Source organism: Borostomias antarcticus (genome assembly GCF_949987555.1).
Source record: "Borostomias antarcticus genome assembly, chromosome: 9".
NCBI lineage: Eukaryota > Metazoa > Chordata > Actinopteri > Stomiiformes > Stomiidae > Borostomias > Borostomias antarcticus.
This window is the reverse complement of record NC_140242.1, coordinates 12653272-12673557: the sequence shown is the minus strand read 5'-3', so window position 1 is coordinate 12673557 and position 20286 is coordinate 12653272. Positions and strand designations below refer to the sequence as shown.

Sequence of the window (20286 nt, the reverse complement as noted above, 5' to 3'; positions counted from 1 at the left end):
GCAGTCAACATTTTAGAGATTTAACATGGTGAGTGCTTGCCAAGCATCTCGTCAGAAACAGCAGTGGTCATCAAGAACATCTAGAAGTCGAGGACCGGCAGTTCTGCCAGTTCTCAAAATCAAAACCCATGTTTTATTCACTCTGTAAAATACAGTACTGACAGCAGCAGTGAGTGGGATGGCCCATTTTACAACCGGAGAGAAACCCTTGAAATTGGGAATCCTGTTGAAAAGGAAGGAGCAGACACACATCAAAAGACAACATCCACAATAGTACCACGGTGTGTCTTGGCTTAGTCAAACGACTGCGCTTGGCCACAGTCTGAAGCGTTATGTGCCATTAAAAGACAGCCTTCAAAGCAGGAACAATGTGCAGGGGGCTCCCAGAGTGACGTCTAACGCCTAGCGCATACTGCTAAATCTTTTCATTTTCAAACCTCTGATGTGCAGAGCAAAGAAACAAGTAATACACTTGGTGCCAAGTCTCTGAAGTGCTGGTTCCATTCACTGACAGCAATACGGATAAGATTCACAATGTTGTTACACTGAACCAATGGACTAATGGCTCATCCTTGTGTAGTGACACGTATCCTGATGTCTTCCTTCCAGCCACAGATAATGTGCCACAAAAAATGAAATAAAAAAATTCATTAATTAAAAAGCCATAAGTAGTAGTAAAATAGTGCTAATTAGGACAGACAGACCCTGTCGAAGGCCAAGGCGAGGCCCTGGATCTCCGCCGGCCACAGGCCACAGACCTGCAGACGCTGCAAGTCCAGACTCAATTTACTGATTAGTCTCCTGTCGTTAGTCGGGTAGTAAAACGCTAACCATCTCAATATCCACCTGCAGTACAGCAGTGCCTGGGTAGCCACATCTCTCTCCTGCAGTCGGATTCTGCTTTTTTGTCCCTTTTTTCCCAGAGAAAGAAACTGCAACTGTCTTCACTGCCTAATCAGGGAGACTAGTCATTAAGTCCAGACTCTTGGGTCCCTCCTAAATTGCTTGATACGGCATCTCCAGTGAGCGATAACTGCAGATTTATGTGTTTTTGTGTGTGGGGCGGGTTTGGGCTTTAATTAAGCAAGCACATCTTCTTTGTCTTTCTCTTCACTGACCGATATCCCCGGCAGAACAGATGCTCGCTTACGGAGCAGCTTCTGTTTTTTTTTTTTAATACCAGCACATTTACCATATGTGCAAAACAGCATTCACAGAAATGCCAGCCGCTTATAGTCCCCTTATAAACCCACGGGGTACAGCATTCCAGCTCCACAGGCCGCGCAGTTCTCAGGGTCTTAACTGACCTTCATCCCGACCGTGGAAAGCACGCGACTTGTGTAAGCTCTTTCTCTGTCATTCCAAGCACAAAACCTCCCTGGCCTTCTCTCACAAAAACACCCTGGCACGTCTCTAATCTGAGAATAGGCTTTGTCAATAGAGGCGAAAACTCATCATGAATTGATCAAATTCAGCAAGAAAATGTCATCTGCGCATTGGACATCCAGGGGACTCCTCGGCATTTGATTTCCAGTTCTGATAGCATTGCTATTGATTTGGAATTGGCCCTCTGCTCAGCATGGTCTAGGCACAACAGATCATTGTGTATTTTGAAACGTCAATCATGCTAATCTGGGGGCCTGTCTGAAGACCGGCAGGTCCAGGCAGGAAGTCTCTGCTGGGAGAGGAGACGAACTCACCGCCGGCCAAGAGAGGAGGAAACATCCTCAGGGAGAAAAGAAAGCCTTCGTCTGCCCTGTAAAAACAACTTCTTTCTCTGGTCTCCTCTCAGTCTTTGAGAATGGAGATCCATTCATTTTACCCCAACTAGCCCCTCAAAGAGAGAAATAGAACCCCTATCTCGTTCATTTGCTAAGTTCCCCTCGTTTTTTCTCTCGCCTTGCTCGAAATTGCCATGGTCAAGCAAGTGTTGCAAGTTGCAGTCCATTGGCCATTTAAAGCGATCAATTAGTTTATCAATAGGATCCTTCCTTCACTTGGCCAAAGTGACCACGGCTGTTTTTCTCTGCCTCTCTTTCTGCAAATGAGGTTGTTTTGACATCGGGAAAACACACACACTCATGAATCTTTTACACCCCCCCTCCCCCTTTAAACACACACAAACACACACACACACACAAACACAGTTTATTCACCCCCTCCTCTCTTACAGCAATTAAAAGTCAATGGATCCCAGAGCTGTGCTTCATATGCTCTCCTACTGTATCCCAGCTATTCTTAGCAGCGTACACACAGAGGGGGGATCAGACCATGATTTTCAGAGTGTGATGAGCTGTGAAACGCAACAAAAGCGCTATTACCCGCTCGCTGTGCATTATGGGAGGACAAAAAAGCCTTAGTGAAGCGGAATACCGCATGTTCAAAATATCCCTGTGTCATAGAAATCAAGATCCGAGTGCTTAGCTCGTATGATGCACGGGTCTGGTATTCTTGATTCTTGAACGCATGCTGAGTCACGTTAATTAAAATGTGATTTTACTGACGGGCCATCAATAGCAAGGCCCTGACAGCTAGGCTACTCTACTTCTTACACTAATTATGAAACCATTGGAAAATCCATTGGAAATCATGGAATTGTTATTTTGAGGAAGTGAATGTAATCGCTGAAAAAAAGGGACGTTGCGGTCTCTGTCTTGTTCCAAGAATGAAATTCACTCCTTATCAGTCACAGACTGTACATACAAACATAGACACTTTTTTAATGGTATCTCAGTATCTCTCCTGTTCAAACGACATCATGTCAAGAACACAGACACAGGGAAGATAATGGGAAATTCGTTGTGGGAGGAGAGCGTGGTGGGAGGAGAGAGTCGTGGGAGGAGAGTCATGGGAGGAGAGCGTGGTGGGAGGAGAGAGTTGTGGGAGGAGAGCGTGGGAGGAGAGTCATGGGAGGAGAGCGTGGTGGGAGGAGAGAGGCGTGGGAGGAGAGTCATGGGAGGAGAGCGTGGTGGGAGGAGAGAGGCGTGGGAGGAGAGTCATGGGAGGAGAGCGTGGTGGGAGGAGAGAGTCGTGGGAGGAGAGCATGGGAGGAGAGTCATGGGAGGAGAGCGTGGTGGGAGGAGAGAGTCGTGGGAGGAGAGTGTGGGAGGAGAGAGTCGTGGGAGGAGAGTCATGGGAGGAGAGCGTGGGAGGAGAGCGTGGGAGGAGAGTCATGGGAGGAGAGTGTGGTGGGAGGAGAGCGTGGGAGGAGAGTGTGGTGGGAGGAGAGCGTGGGAGGAGAGCGTGGGAGGAGAGTGTGGTGGGAGGAGAGTCATGGCAGGGGAGCGTGGTGGGAGGAGAGCGTGGGAGGAGAGTCATGGGAGGAGAGTGTGGTGGGAGGAGAGCGTGGGAGGAGAGCGTGGGAGGAGAGTGTGGTGGGAGGAGAGCGTGGGAGGAGAGCGTGGGAGGAGAGCGTGGGAGGAGAGTGTGGTGGGAGGAGAGCGTGGGAGGAGAGTGTGGTGGGAGGAGAGCGTGGGAGGAGAGCGTGGGAGGAGAGTGTGGTGGGAGGAGAGCGTGGGAGGAGAGTGTGGTGGGAGGAGAGCGTGGGAGGAGAGTGTGGTGGGAGGAGAGCGTGGGAGGAGAGCGTGGGAGGAGAGTGTGGTGGGAGGAGAGCGTGGGAGGAGAGTGTGGTGGGAGAGTGTGGTGGGAGGAGAGTCATGGGAGGAGAGCGTGGGAGGAGAGCGTGGTGGGAGGAGAGCGTGGGAGGAGAGCGTGGGAGGAGAGCGTGGGAGGAGAGTGTGGTGGGAGGAGAGCGTGGGAGGAGAGTGTGGTGGGAGGAGAGCGTGGGAGGAGAGTGTGGTGGGAGGAGAGCGTGGGAGGAGAGTGTGGTGGGAGGAGAGTCATGGGAGGAGAGTGTGGTGGGAGGAGAGCGTGGGAGGAGAGTCATGGGAGGAGAGTGTGGTGGGAGGAGAGCGTGGGAGGAGAGTCATGGGAGGAGAGCGTGGTGGGAGGAGAGTCATGGGAGCAGAGTGTGGTGGGAGGAGAGCGTGGGAGGAGAGTGTGGTGGGAGGAGAGCGTGGGAGGAGAGTGTGGTGGGAGGAGAGCGTGGGAGGAGAGTGTGGTGGGAGGAGAGCGTGGGAGGAGAGCGTGGGAGGAGAGTGTGGTGGGAGGAGAGCGTGGGAGGAGAGTGTGGTGGGAGGAGAGCGTGGGAGGAGAGTGTGGTGGGAGGAGAGCGTGGGAGGAGAGTGTGGTGGGAGGAGAGCGTGGGAGGAGAGCGTGGGAGGAGAGTGTGGTGGGAGGAGAGCGTGGGAGGAGAGCGTGGGAGGAGAGTGTGGTGGGAGGAGAGCGTGGGAGGAGAGTGTGGTGGGAGGAGAGCGTGGGAGGAGAGTGTGGTGGGAGGAGAGCGTGGGAGGAGAGCGTGGTGGGAGGAGAGCGTGGGAGGAGTCATGGGAGGAGAGTGTGGTGGGAGGAGAGCGTGGGAGGAGAGCGTGGGAGGAGAGCGTGGGAGGAGAGTGTGGTGGGAGGAGAGCGTGGGAGGAGAGTGTGGTGGGAGGAGAGCGTGGGAGGAGAGCGTGGGAGGAGAGTGTGGTGGGAGGAGAGCGTGGGAGGAGAGTGTGGTGGGAGGAGAGCGTGGGAGGAGAGCGTGGGAGGAGAGTGTGGTGGGAGGAGAGCGTGGGAGGAGAGCGTGGGAGGAGAGTGTGGTGGGAGGAGAGCGTGGGAGGAGAGTGTGGTGGGAGGAGAGTCATGGGAGGAGAGCGTGGTGGGAGGAGAGTCATGGGAGGAGAGCGTGGTGGGAGGAGAGCGTGGGAGGAGAGTGTGGTGGGAGGAGAGTCATGGGAGGAGAGCGTGGTGGGAGGAGAGCGTGGGAGGAGAGTCATGGGAGGAGAGCGTGGTGGGAGGAGAGTCATGGGAGGAGAGTGTGGTGGGAGGAGAGCGTGGGAGGAGAGTGTGGTGGGAGGAGAGCGTGGGAGGAGAGTGTGGTGGGAGGAGAGCGTGGGAGGAGAGCGTGGGAGGAGAGCGTGGGAGGAGAGCGTGGGAGGAGAGTGTGGTGGGAGGAGAGCGTGGGAGGAGAGCGTGGGAGGAGAGCGTGGGAGGAGAGTGTGGTGGGAGGAGAGCGTGGGAGGTGAGTGTGGTGGGAGGAGAGCGTGGGAGGAGAGCGTGGGAGGAGAGCGTGGTGGGAGGAGAGCGTGGGAGGAGAGCGTGGGAGGAGAGTTACACGGGGATAGCGGTCGTGTCCTAAACCGGCCGTAGCCAAGTGGGTAGACGGCCCACACTTTCCTTTCCTAGCCAGCCGGCCACGGGGACGGCCAGGCGGGCGACACGCCATTAAAACAGGAAGTGTGGAATATCCCACCATCACCCCGGTTAATGGGTTTCTCTGTCGCCCCCCCGCCCTGGGGGGTGGGGGGGGGGTCAGAGGGAGGGGGTGGGGACCAGGAGAGACTCAGAGAAATAATGAAACCATATAAAAATCCCACGCCGGCACTCTGCGCTCATGCAAACTTTATGGCCAGCGTTCGCCTGGGAAATATGAAGAGGATCCCTGCCTGACGTGTGTGTGCCTCTCCTGCGCTGCCGGGGCTCAGCACTTCGGCTCTGCTGCTGGAAACGCTTGACTTTTAAGGAGGATAATTCCCTCCATGATTTGTTTGTGTCAAGATCAGATACTGCACAAGCGTTTCTTTGCATTTGGGCCTGTTGGGAGAAAGCAATCTAAAGAGGGAAAACGATTGGCCTTTGGTGCAGATTCAGTCAGGATTCAAACGCCACTAGTGGGCTAATCAGCTAAATTAATTCAGTCGAGATCACTTTAGTCAAAATTGACCCATTTATTTTGCATGCTCTGTTGTGTGCTCTGTTCGGGGGGGGGCCCTGCCTTCCCACTGCGTAGTGGAAAGCACGATAGTAGGGAGGGGGGCGATAATTTAGATGTTCACCCCCTCTGGGCCAGCTTGGCCCAGAGTGCCGGAAGAGGGAACGGCATCGATTTAGCCCCCTGCCTCTATGACGATCAGAGTGGGCCGCGATCGGATAGTCGCTCGGAGGTAACTCAGCCCACTAAGACCGTCAAAGAGAGCCACAGGGGGACTGCTGTACAGTATAGTCCCTAGCCTCCACGGGCCAGCGCTTCGTGGAGTTCCGAAGGAGTACAACCTAAAGCCTTTGTCTCCATAGTGACCGGAGGGACTGCTAGGATGGCCCTTCGGAGATGTTTCGGCCCACGATCACCATGGAGAGCCACAGAGACTAAGCAAGTCAAGTTCCCCGGCTTCCACCAGCCGACGCATAGTAGAATACCAGAAGAATGCAGTAAATACCCCCGGAACAGAGAGCAACGATGACGACAGAGACGACATCGACAGAACACAGGTGGAGCAGGGGAGGAGGTGGGGTGAGCACGCAGATAGCAAGCGATCACAGCAGTAATGGCATGAGCGAACAATAACATGTTTTGACAGCTTAAATACATGTACTCTAACATGTTGGACCAATGCTAAGACAGCTGACAGTCAGCTGGTAAGTTGCGTCATTACGGGGTGTGTCTGATTAAGCCGCTGCCGACTAGCCCGGCGTTGACGTCCGTGCCTCGCCTGAAGTTGCGCTGGAGACTTCATTTATGTGCAGAAAGTATGTACTGTAGGTGTTGTCATACAACAAACGTTGTCTTTCTAAGATAGTGATCATGAATCAGACAAACATTCCTTTACTCTTCTACCTAGGGAAAGTCAACAAATACGTTTGCTTTTTCAGGTGCTGATACTGAACTTGCGCTTCTGTCAAGCGCTTCAATACGCCTCGATTGAGTTCACCCTGACAAGGACTAAAGAAAACCACATTGATGGATAAAGTCGACTGAACACCCTCCTGATGTTCAACAGTCATTAGTTGCCGTTCAGTGCTGTTCGAATGCTAATATTTACCAGAGGCTAACTTTGTATGAGGACGTCAGCACTTTCAAAACCTCGCTTCGTGCCTTATTTTCCAATAACCAACGCCCCTCCCCCCCCTCCTTGTGAAAATAGCACAAACTAAACTATGTGATTTAAATGTAAAGTCACCATTAGTCCGGGAAAACGTCGGAGCCCCGCAACACTCCCCGGCCGCTTGCTGCGCCGACCGAGCCGCACGATTAAATATGAAACGTGCCGCGTGGTGTCTGTCAGCACGTTCGTTTGGGAGGGAAATGTCAACCTGAAGCCTCTGGGGGGGGGGGGGGGGGGGGGGCTCGACGGCACTGTGAGTTAAAACGCCTCCTGCCTGTCTGAGGGCACTGTAATCAGGATCAGCTTAGACAAAGGTCAGGATTGTATATCTAAATACACAGGCAGCCAGGCATCTCCCTTTTCATTGGGTCGACATGAAAACCCCCTTCACGGACGCTTGAGTAAAGTCTAGACGCTAAGCCTTTTGGGAAACGTCTGTGTTTTCCCAGAGTTGCCGGTGCAGCGTTCCAACCTGCTGTCTGCGTAGAGGGCGTTCTTCCCTTTGCCTTCAGCACTAAATCATGCTCTTAGTCACTTGTTTCAGATGCACTTGTGAATTCTGATGAGTAGTAGTACACTGACTTCTTACGTTGAATGCAATTATTGTAAGTCGCTTTGGATAAAAGTGTCAGCTAAATGACTGCAATGTAATGTAATGTAGTGATAAAGTGGCCAAGTTTGAATCCATGTCTCAGCACCATCACATTCGAGGGTAGAAGGGCTTTGGTTTACTCAGTCCATGATAACCAACACACGCTGGAAGCACTTCCTCTGACTCTGAGAGGACTCCTATCACCAGAGGGGACTGGGAAATGTAATATCATAGAGGGACAGGGAGCTGGGGGTCACCAGGGGTCAAGTTATTGCTAGGGCAAAGGGCAATGAACAGTAGGCCGTCTCAGAGTAGTGTGTGTGTGTGTGTGTGTGTGTGTGTCTGTGTGTGTGTGGATGAGAAGTGCAACCTGAGATCCTCACGCTCTTATGAACACCACACCCTGCAGCTGACCGATCCACTTCCCCTGTATCTGGTCTCTCTCTGTCTCTCTCCCTATCCCTTTCTCTTTCTCTGTCTCTCTCTCTTCCTATCCCTCTCTCCCACTCTCTATCTCCCTCTCTCTCTTTCTCTATCTCTCCCTTTCCCTCTCTCTCTGTCTCTCTCCCTATCCCTCTCTCTCTCTCTCTCTGTCTTTATCTCCCTCCCTCTCTCCCTCTCTCTCTCTATCTCTCCCTTTCCCTCTCTCTGTCTCTCTCCCTATCCCTATCTCTCTCTCTGTCTTTATCTCCCTCTCCCTCCCTCTCTCCCTCTCTCTCTATATCTTTCCCTTTCCCTCTCTCTGTCTCTCTCCCTATCCCTATCTCTCTCTCTGTCTTTATCTCCCTCTCCCTCCCTCTCTCCCTCTCTCTCTATATCTCTCCCTTTCCCTCTCTCTGTCTCTCTCCCTATCCCTATCTCTCTCTCTGTCTTTATCTCCCTCTCCCTCCCTCTCTCCCTCTCTCTCTATATCTCTCCCTTTCCCTCTCTCTGTCTCTCTCCCTATCCCTATCTCTCTCTCTGTCTTTATCTCCCTCTCCCTCCCTCTCTCTCCCTATCTCTCTCACTCTCTCTCTCTATCTCTCCCTTTCCCTCTCTCTGTCTCTCTCCCTATCCCTCTCTCTCTGTCTTTATCTCACCCTCCCTCCCTCTCTCTCCCTATCTCTCTCCCCCTCTTTCTCTATCTCTCTGTCAGTCTCTCCCTATCCCTCTCTCTCTGTCCATCTCTCTCTCAGTCTCTATCTCTCCCTCTCTCTGTCTCTCTCCCTCTTTCTCCCCCTCGTTCCCTATCTCTCTGTCAGTCTCTATCTCTCCCTCTCTCGCTCTCTCGCTATCCCTCCCTCTCTCTCTTTCTCTCCCTCTCTCTCTGTCTGTCTCTCTCTGTCCGTCTCTCCCTCCCTCCCTCCCTCCCTCCCTCTCTCTCTCTCTCTCTCTCTTTCTCTGCAGCCAGTGATGCCTGATACCTACGCAGTCACAGGAAGCATGCGAGGCCTGAAACCAGCCTTGGCCTTGGACCCTGCGCCACAACATGAGAACAAATCAATTAACTGGAGATTGAATTCTCCAATAGCCTGGGCTGACGCTAATTGCCAGAGCAGGGAATGATCATACTCATAACGCAAACTGCTATTGGCATAAACAGTGTATTGGAAGCAAGGCAGCGGACATTTCCATGTTAATTGCAAAATCATTGATTTACAGAGTCCTGATACTGCCAAGTAACTCTAAGTCGGCTGTCCAGAATGGCACTGAGGGGAGTGAAACCATAGTCATTCCTATGATAGTCTTGCTGGTTTGACATGCTAATGAGTGACAGGCATTTGTTTAATGATGGCCCCAAAGTCATACAAAAAGTGACAGCGATTACAGGATGACAGGTTCGCTGTTTGCCGTAGAAATTGTTCAGCTAATGCAATGAGAGATCGCTGGACGGTTAAAAGACAAGGCTAATAATAATTAACTCGGTTTCATCTGTCCCATCGCCTGCTCTCCGAGTCCATAAATAGAATGAGATTATTGAACCACCGGCTATGAAATTAAGCACTGGTGACTGCCATCACCGGGATACAGAAATCATTCATTTATCGAGTTGCAGAACAACTGCACTGGCTCCCTCCTAGCCACAGCCAATCAGCACTACATGGTGGGATCAAAGCGAATCAATCAGGGTGCTCAATACCCGGAGGGAGCGTGAAAATGACCTTATTTGGATGTTGACCTCCCAGAGATGGAAGCTGGGCGTCTCACGCCAACCTTGGGAGTTGATCATGGGAGTCAGCGTTTTCAAAAGTGCCTCTGAGACGTCAGGCTGAATAATGCATCTATGAATAAAACACATTAGCTACAAAACATATTGAATAATTCACTTTTCAAACCTTTTGCACGCAAGATATTAGGGTCTTCAGTCACTGGATATTTTTCATATCCCTCTGGATCCACCCCACCCCCCCCTCTCTCCCTCTCTCCCTCTCTCTCTTCCTCTCTCTCTCTCTCCCTTCCTCTCGCTCTCTTTCTCTCTCTCTCTGCTGATAGTTTTATTCCTCCAGCAGTTAGTAATTGTTAAGGACCTCTCGTTACGTACGTATCTGGCTCTTGAAATTTTGAAAAGTGCATTTCTGGAACCTCTGATGGGCTGGCACACGCACAGCACACCCAAAATAAATCACCATATTTTAGTGTCCGCATTCTTCTGAACCCATGGCATCACGCTGTGATTTTCAAAGTGAAGATCAGAAATGAGTAGGAGGACTTTATAATCATTTTTTTTCTTTTATGTAATTAAACACCTACACAACCCTTTAAAGGCAACTCTCCAGCTTCTTGGAGCCAGTCCACATGGTCTCTCTCCTGCATGTCTCTAATTTGATTATGTAAATGTGACCTCTTAATTTAGTCCATCAGGATCCCGTTGGTTGAGTCATATGGATGAGCGTATGTGTGTGTGCGCAATATGAAGCAACACTAAGTATGGTTCAACAACGCAGCACTAAGCAGGCAAACCATAGCCTGTAGGCACTGGAAGGCCCCACTGTCCCCCACCCAAACATAAAGCGCTACTCATAGGTGTGACAGATAAGCACGTGTGTGAGAAGAGCGGGAGCCGGACTCACCAGGGCGCAGTAGGTCTCGGGAGGGTCGCCGCACGTGATGTCGGGGGGGTCGAGGGTCACCTTCAGGTACTTGGTCATGTCGGCCGCCTCAGGCTGGCAGGCCATGTAGTCCCAGGTCAGGCCCTCGTCCGTGTACACCTGCGACTTGCACACGTCGTAGTGACCCCAGGCCGCTGGGTAGTGCTGCATGGCGGCCAGGCCCGCGCTGGTCCACAGCGCCTGCAGCGTCAGCACCAGGGGGAGACGCATCGCTGCGACCGACTGACCGACCGCACGTCCTGTTCCCCCGCTGGACGCAGGGGGGGGGGGCTCCGAACCAACGAAAGAATCAACGAACTGGGCGGCTGCGTGCCTTTTTTTTGTGTGTGTTTTTTTTTTCGGGTGGCGAGGTGTTGTCCCCTCCCCCTTGCGCGCTTGCTCCGCCTCCTCTATCCCTCCCTCCCTCTCTCCGGATGTGGTCCTTTTTACTCTCCGCCAAAAAGCACAGACGCCGAGACTTTATGAGATAATCCAACTCTTTACTGAGCGGGGCGCCAATGCGGGGTGGCAGAGCGCCAGCTTCCTGTTAGCAGCTCAGAGCGGCCGCGGGCACCGGGGGTGGTGGGGGGGGCGGCGAGGGGGGAGGGGCGGCGTCTGTTTTCGGTCTCCGGGTCGCTCTGACGTCTTCCCCCCCCGAGCGGATGTCGGGAAGCAGCGGCGGCAGGTTCGGGGGTCGCGGGGGTGGGGGGGGTTGGAGGTCGGAGGTGAAGAGGTGGAGGAGGAAGAGAGGGGGGGACGCGAGCGAAACCCTCTGGCAGAGAGGGCGGAGTCACACTTTCCTCTCAGGTTCGCTGGCTGTCAGTCATGGCCTTGTCCTCTGGGCGTCCCGGGCACTGTGGGGAGACAACGAGAGAGCGGGGTGAATACCTGGAGGGGGGATAGAGTTCGACAGACATGGAGCATTAGCAGACGCCATGGGATAGAAGGTGTGTGTGTGTGGGGGGGGGGCTACAAAGGTGTCAGGTCCAAACACAACACAGAGGATTGAGTAACTGACTGGCCATCAAGGCAAACAGGATCCCGCCACTTTTTCACCTAGCATATACCCTCGGCTCCTGATATTGTGTCTCTTAAAGACACTTAACATGTAACAGAATCACACATGCACCGCACACTGACAACTAGCTGCTTGTTTGAACCGGGGTTCGTGTTGAACAAGCCTTGGTCTGATCATCCTGATTTTGAGATTAAACCAACGTGAGAAGATTGGGCCTCATTCACCAACAAAGTTAAGAATTTCTTAGGAAGCATTTCTTCTTAAACTCCACTTACTATAATATTTGTATAATTTACCTTATAATAATGGCTTTCATTATTTTACAAAGCGAGAGTGCTGTCCAATAATATCCCCAATACGCCGGGTCCAACTGTGTGCCCTTCTCCAGATACAGCGTTCACTGAACGAGTAAGCTAATATCATCCCATGCATTTTACAGACGCTGCTAAATATGACAGGTGGAGTCCGTTCTTTAGATTTTTGTTTGGGCATGCCGCGTTGACAGCTGTGTAGGCTATTTAATAGTGTAAATTCTTTAGACTGTAGGCTATTGTATATTGTATTCTATCACGTTGACATTTTGCACTGTTCTGTCTCGCTATGTTTATGAACCAAGGCAAATCTCTTGTAGTAGGAGGCCTACTTGGCTGAATTAAAATCAGATTTTGATCGCCCACTCTAAACTCGACCTGCAGTCCTTGCCAAGGCCCCTGACACAACCCCACCTAAACCATTATGCTACCGAAAAGTTGGCGAGTAGAGGGCGCGGACGACAGGTACAGTATTTATTCAGAGAAGTGACATCTGCGCACCCTGTAGTTGCATGTCCTTATATGGGGCTGGCGGGGAGTTTACCTATGCTAACTCGGGTGAGGGCAACACGCTTTCGACTTGTGAAACCATGGAATTCAACATTAAGAGAAGGCAGGTGTGAACTCATCCAGCGGTTAACGAACACATTGTGAATCAGACGGGAGCGTTCTTTAGAAACTTTATTAGGAGGAAATTTAAGAACGGAACGTAGGAAGATATTGGTGAATGAGGCCCATTGTTTTTGTTGCACTGACAATGATAACTGATGGATAACTGTCCATAACCCCAATAACACAAACTGTGATCTCAAATAAGTAACTGAAAGAATACATTTAATGAAATATATCCCCTTTGCTCTATTGAACTATGCTGTTCTCTGAAGTGTTATATACAGTAAAGTGTGTGGCTGAAGGGAACAGCATCACAAAGAAAGAAACTTATTGAACTGTGAACAAATCACAGAGCAACAACAACTACAGTCTAGTATACACTATACCTTACAGTATATACACATCTTATTATATGAAAAACTATTTGAATGGCTCCAGACTGTGTGTCCCTATTCCAAATCATCATGTCTGTAAGGGCTCTTAAGCAACCATTTAAAAACGATGATAGGACAAACTACTGTACTAAAATTAAATTCACTCAAAGTCCTCTGCGTTCACTACAGTTTACAGAGCCTTGGCTAGATTGTCCATTATGCTATTTCAATGATGTAAATATTTTTTCAGTGATGCAATATCTATTTGTTTGTTTTACCAAGGACTTGTGGTTACCGGAAACCAAATTTCAACTTGAGGATTTATACAAAACTTAGTTCATAAGCTCAAATACTGTCAAAATGGTCTCAGAATAACCTGGAACAGTTTATTTCCTCATGGCGCTGGCTTTCACTTAAACCAAAACTCTGGCTGCACTGCACAGACAGAAAGATGGTATAGGCCTATCTAACAGAAGAAAAAAAAGTATCTACAGTACTGTAAGGATTTCAACATAAAACTGTAGCAAAATGTTTAGGATTTATTTTTCGATCTAATCTGGCCCTTAATGATTATATCTTCTGGTTAGCCCCTACATCTAATAAATCAATTCCTCCTGTGGATGCAGTCGTTAGACCCGGCAGCCCTGTATCCGTGCTGAGCTGGCCACTGAACAGAGACAGACTTAGGGTTGCCTTTTTCCCGTCCGACGCCGGCCAGCGGGGGGGGGTAATTGATGGTGACTTCGGGGATGGAGCGGACGTTTCAGTGCTGGTTAATCAGTCAACCGAGTCAATGGGAGCTGCTGACCCAACACACCTCTCAGTCCTGAGTAATCAATTAGCTCTGGCGGCGGCGGGTGGCGCTCCCCGGGTCTCACGGTCCAGGGAGGGAACGCGCTAAACAGTCAACCCCCCTTCATCCTCCATCGCCATGTTAAGAGAGGAAACGTCTTCGCTAAGCAGTTACAGCATGAGGCGTGATGAAGGCAACCTATTTTTAGGTGCAGTTTTTAAAGGAATAGTCTACCTTGTATGGGACCTCATCATCTTAGGATCAGTCCTCGCTGCTCCTGTTCTGTGTTTAGAATGATAACGCAGTAAGTCTGTATGCCATTAATGTATTTCATTTAAAAAAAAAGTTGATTTACATTTAATTTAGATGACGTCATCTCGTTCTCACTTCTCACATATGTTACAGTAAATTAGGCTGCAGTATGTTTATCAAGTCAAGTCAAGTATAGGGATGAGACGGTATACTGTACCGTAAAACCGCGAACCGCGGTATAAAATGTCCACGGTATTAGAACCGTGACATTCCCTGTGTTTACGGTATTACGTTTACGGTATTACACAATAATGCGCTGCTGAAACTTCACATTTCAAGTTGCTTGCAACAGTTAATTTTGTAATTTACTGAGCTTAATTACAATAGTGTGTATTTTCCATCATGTGTTGCACTGTAGTTCCTTCAAAGTAAAATACTTGTTTTTTTATGCGTGTTGGGGAGGTGAAATGCCATATACCGTGAAATACCGTAAACCGTACTGTGTAAATAGATACCGTACCGTACCGTAATGCAAAAATCCATACCGTCTCATCCCTAGTCAAGTATATCAAGTATATCAATATCCTCAAAAGAGCAGTATCTAGAATAGCACAGAAGGTTATCGTACTACACATGTACAGTAGGGAGGGGCTTTACCGGAATACCCCAGCATAGTAAACGCAATTTTCATGAATCTAAAAGTGTAATATAGTTCCATTAAAGTCCATCACATCAATCACAATGACCATTATATGCACAGTTATGGATGGAGACCTTGATTAGATCCACCACACTGAATATGGCAGGAGCAGATGAATAAAAGAGAGAAAGAGTAGAGTAGGATTAAGAGAGAGAGAAGGGGAGAGAGAGAGGGAGAGGGAGAAAGAGAAAGGGAGGAGAGAGAGAGAGAGAAGGAGAGGGGAGGTGGTGGTGAGAGGGCAAGAGTGAAAAAAAGGTAGAGAAAGACCGAGGGGAAAAAAGGCTTGCCAGTGCAGAGGGAGAGAGAGAGAGAGAGAGAGAGAGAGAGAGAGGGGGGGGGGGGGGGTTGTTGAAGGTTGCAGGTGGGGGAGGAGGGTTCTGTAACGTCAAGATGTAGGGATGTCAATCGAGGTGCTGTGGGTGGGTGAAGAGCAGCCAATTACCCAGCAGAACTCGTAGCTCCACTTCCCATTAACGGACATAATATTATACACGTTCGGGGGGAACGCTGGGAGTGGGTGAAGGGGGGAGCGGGGTCTTATAAAGGAAGGGTATGCAGAGTCAGCGATAATGAGACAAGGGCGACGCCGGGGCCAGATGAGGTAGCACTGGCCGCGTTTAGGATCACAAGAGCTCGGGGTCATTATCACTCCCTGCAACACAGGCACACGGGGCCGGGCTTCTCATTAGCCGCCGCTTATGAAGGAGCCGGCGTCACCGCCGACAGGGGGGGGGGGACAGCGAGAATTTGAAGCGAGACCAGCGGCGCTATTTGGTGACAGGTCGCTTCCTCCGGCCATCGATCACGGCTTAACGCTCGGACACCCGAGAAGCAGCGCTGGAGGAAGTGAAAGATAGATCTTAATATTACGGTAATGAGGGAAAGATAGATATTAATATTACGGTAATGAGTGAAAGATAGATCTTAATATTACGGTAATGAGTGAAAGATAGATCTTAATATTAAGGCTGTACGATGTACAGTACTGGATGTCCCCGCCCCCCACGGGCCATGTTGATTGGTCCAGCCGGTGTCGACACAATCCAAAGAACATGATTGCAATATGAAATAGATGATTATGTAAAGCAGCTTAACTTACATAAACCATATCTCTTTCTCCATAAATGGTATTAAAATAAAAATGATGTAGTAATAAGCCAGCATTATACCACATAAATGACACCAAATCTGCTATTTCATATGGGTTAGATGGATATTGTACATGTGGTCCATGTGTGTACAGTATTAATGCTTCAGTCCTTCTGGTTTCTAGGTGAACCCGGCCAGGTCGACTGTCTCTTCAGTCCTGTCCTAGCAGTGAGGCCACGGTTAGGGCGTCTCTATATCTAAACCTCCAGATGTTTCAGAGGGTCCACATGACCGGGTAGAGAGCTGGGCCCCCAACTCCCTGTGTCTGCTCGCAGTTCCGTGTGACTCGTATGTACGAACAACACTCCCAAACCCCCTCTCGGGGCGATTCGCCTTCCTGATTGGTTACTCCGAACCATCTGCTCTTCACCTCTTCATCTTAACCCCTCGTTAGAGGCTTCCATGACTCTCCAACTCTCCTGTCACGCTACCTCTCACTTATTAACAAAGACAGAGGGGGCATGGAGGGAACAATGACACACCATGGATATATATGGATGTATAGAGAGAGAGAGAGAGGGGGAGGGGGGGGGAGGGAGAGAGAGACAAATAAAGAGAGAGAGACAGAGACAGATAGAGAGAGACAGATAAAGAGAGAGAGACAGAGATACATGGAGATAGAGGTAGAGAGAGACAGAGAGACAGGGGGATAGAGAGAGAGAAAAAGAAGGAAAGAGAGAGAGAGAGAGAGAGAGAGAGAGAGAGAGGGGGAGGGGGGGAGGGAGAGAGAGATAAATAAAGAGAGAGAGACAGAGACAGATAGAGAGAGACAGAGAAACAGATAAAGAGAGAAAGAGACAGAGATACATGGAGATAGAGATAGAGAGACAGGGAGATAGAAAGAAGGAAAGAAAGAGAGAGAGAGAGAGAGAGAGAGAGAGAGAGAGAGAGGTGCTAGACGGGCATCAAAGGGAGGCTGGTGTGTGGAGGGCTCTTCACCTCAGATCCCTGCGCCTGCATTCCCAGAATCCCCTAATCTTCCCCATTAACAACCTGCCGATGTGCCAGTGCTTGTAAACAAACGCGCCGCGAGCGGACCGCGGCCCCCGTGACAAACACTCCAAAAACACCCACGCCCAGTTTCCTCCTGGAGGGGGTGCCCGGACGGCTCACCAACAACCCTGCAGCACACCACACAGAGCCATCCAATCCCCTCACATCTCCAAACGTGTCACCGCCACCAAACCAGTAGGTGTACGGCCCTCCTAATAATCTCAACAGGTTGCTTGATGGGTAAAACCAGAGCGGAGGATCTGGTACTTGTTGCGAGAGCAGCGATGACATGGCGTCCGTCCCTGCCTCGCCCCTCTACTACGAGGTGATTGTCGGAGCGCCAGAAAGGCAGGTCCTCCCATGGCGAGAGAAGTCCCTCAGTGCGACTGCCAAGAGATGCTTGACTTGCCCCCACAGCTGTATCACACAGTTTATCTCTCTCCTCTCTCTCTCCCTCTCCTCTCTCCTTCTCTCTGCTATGTGTGAGAGGGCAGCAGGGTGACAGGGTGATTCTTGCAGGGTGACAGGGTGATTCTTGCAGGGTGACAGGGTGATTCTTGCAGGGTGACAGGGTGACTCTTGCAGGGTGACAGGCTGAGCAGCTCCGGGAGCTGGTTACTCCAGCAGTGCAACATGCAGAAGCACACAGGGAGACCCACCTCCACCTCCCCTCTCTCTCTTCATCCCTCCACCACCCCTCTCTCTCTCTCTCCATCCCTCCACCTCCCCTCTCTCTCTCTCTCTCCATCCCTCCACCACCCCTCTCTCTCTCTCTCTCCATCCCTCCACCACCCCTCTCTCTCTCTCTCCATCCCTCCACCTCCCCTCTCTCTCTCTCCATCCCTCCACCACCCCTCTCTCTCTCTCTCTCCATCCCTCCACCACCCCTCTCTCTCTCTCTCCATCCCTCCACCTCACCTCTCTCTCTCTCTCCATCCCTCCACCTCCCCTCTCTCTCTCCATCCCTCCACCACCCCTCTCTCTCTCTCTCTCCATCCCTCCACCTCCCCTCTCTCTCTCTCTCCATCCCTCCACCACCCCTCTCTCTCTCCATCCCTCCACCACCCCTCTCTCTCTCTCCATCCCTCCACCTCCCCTCTCTCTCTCTCTCCATCCCTCCACCACCCCTCTCTCTCTCCATCCCTCCACCACCCCTCTCTCTCTCTCCATCCCTCCACCTCCTCTCTCTCTCTCTCTCCATCCCTCCACCACCCCTCTCTCTCTCTCTCTCCATCCCTCCACCACCCCTCTCTCTCTCTCTCTCCATCCCTCCACCATCACCACCCCTTTCTCTCTCTCTCCATCCCTCCACCACCCCTCTCTCTCTCTCTCCATCCCTCCACCACCCCTCTCTCTCTCCATCCCTCCTCCACCACCACCCCTCTCTCTCCATCCCTCCACCACCCCTCTCTCTCCATCCCTCCTCCACCCCTCTCTCTCCATCCCTCCTCCTCCACCCCTCTCTCACCATCCCTCCTCCTCCACCCCTCTCTCCATCCCTCCACCACCACCCCTCTCTCACCATCCCTCCTTCTCCACCCCTCTCTCTCCATCCCTCCTCCTCCACCCCTCTCTCTCCATCCCTCCACCTCTGCCCCTCTTCTCACTGTACCGAGCCACATAAGAACACCGTATGTATTATTAAAGACACTTTTCCTAAAAGGAAACCGCCATATTATTCTGCTTCCACAGTGACACGGCCTGGCAGCTCAAAATGTCCACCAGGACTCAGTACAGTATGGCCACTCAGGTCGCTCACTTCAAATAAGGAGTGGCTTAGAATGAGTGACAATGCTCTGTATATTACACCAATTTTTGCCTACACTTTATCTAAATTTCAGGTCCAACATCTACTCAAAAAGTTAATTAAAAAGTATTTCCACTATTCATATTAATTATGAAAAATAAACAATACCTGATTTGTGGCACAGTAGTCAACACTACACAAAAGGTGGGCTAACTGAGATTATTGTTATTATAATGAACAAATATGATCAACTCAATAAATCTAAAGACAAATAATTTGGAATCTTTAAAAATCACCTAAAACCAATAATATGTAAGTCACTATGAGAACATCGGGCTGCTCTAATGGTATGTTCCTGATTTGATGATTTGGCAATAGCAATTACAATATTAGTAATTCCACTAGCTCCTGGGGGGGGGGGGGGGTCAGGCAACTAGAATGTAGTGACAGGTGCACAGATAAAAAGGTGTTTTCAAACATGCCTATTTGCATACTGTATCAATGTGTGGGCACTGTGCTAAACCAGCTGTTACTTGCAAAATTAAACACCGTGAATTTCCACATTCCACAAAAACTGTGAACACACGTGTATCCAAAGCCATTAGTCTATGACAATTAATATACGAACGAAATTGCATGCCATTAGCCATTAGAAGACACAGTAGCTACAGTAAGCTAGTGCGCATATCAATTCCACAAGGGGGCGCTTCATAAATCACCCCGCCAACGCGTTACTAACTTGTCAAATCACTCAGGTTCTGATTAAAGGTGACATTGAAGGTCATTAAAAGAGTATGGGCATCCATTTGATGTCATTCACTTTGGAAGTAGACAAATATATATACTAAATATCATATTAGTTAAAACTACCTACAATGGACTATCTTTACATTTCAACAAGTCAGATGGCAACTAATGTGGTAACTTTCACAAGGCTTCAACAGATCTAACCTTTTTAAAAAATAAGATTTTGGTCTACTTACATTTTCCTGTTTCCCTTTAATTCACGGTGCACGGTCCAGTCTTAGTGAGTTTTCAGCAAGTTCTAAAATGACCACAGGATCCCATTTAAGATGCGCGTGTTAATCTAGATGTGATGAGTTAATGGAAAAAGAGGATCCTAAAAGTTGATGACCCGAGAGTTTAAAGAGGCTGACGGAATACCGCGTCTGAACACCATCCAGATACACACGTCAATCTCTGAGGAATCGCTGTGCAACAGCTCTTTCGCGTGAAGACCGCGATCGGTGAAGATTTCTCCCACGACAGAACAAATGACTGATCACAGTCCAGACTGCACCGTCGGCACAATCACAGATAGAGGAGAGTATTTTGACAGAACTGTCCACGCGTCGCCAGACATTTTGCCACGTGCAATTCCATTACTGCATCGTTCCAGGCTCTATAAAACAAGTATCCTCGGGAAAAGACCCTTGCGAAACTTCCTTGCCTTTCATAAAATGTCCACTTAATCTGTGGGGTATCATTCCTTAAACCCGACGCCAAACCATTTGACTCATTTGGGCGGATATAGGCTATACAGTTCTCTCTGTGAACCGCGCGCTCTCTCTCGCTGGGAACTCGTTACAGGCACTCAAAGGGGACATGAATCACACCAATTAGACTGGTTGCTGAGAATATCCTCCAAGGTTCCCGCGTCACGCGTCCCTCGCACATTCCCCGTAGCCCTGCTGGTGGCACCTGTTCGGAGATGGCGGATAAGATAACAACGCACTTTCAGAGTCGGTGTGATG

The 20286-nt window shown here is 50.2% G+C and overlaps 1 protein-coding gene across 1 annotated transcript in view; it reads right to left on the bottom strand.

The window, feature by feature from the left end:
- The window catches only part of ntng1a (netrin g1a), a gene marked incomplete at both ends in the record, with an annotated part of 115607 nt that extends 104853 nt beyond the window's left edge, over positions 1-10754 (bottom strand). The window contains one exon of the mRNA XM_084442846.1: positions 10566-10754. Coding sequence (XP_084298972.1) covers positions 10566-10754 — 189 coding nt within the window. The remainder of the gene's footprint in view (positions 1-10565) is intronic.
- Between the last annotated feature and the right edge of the window lie 9532 nt (positions 10755-20286).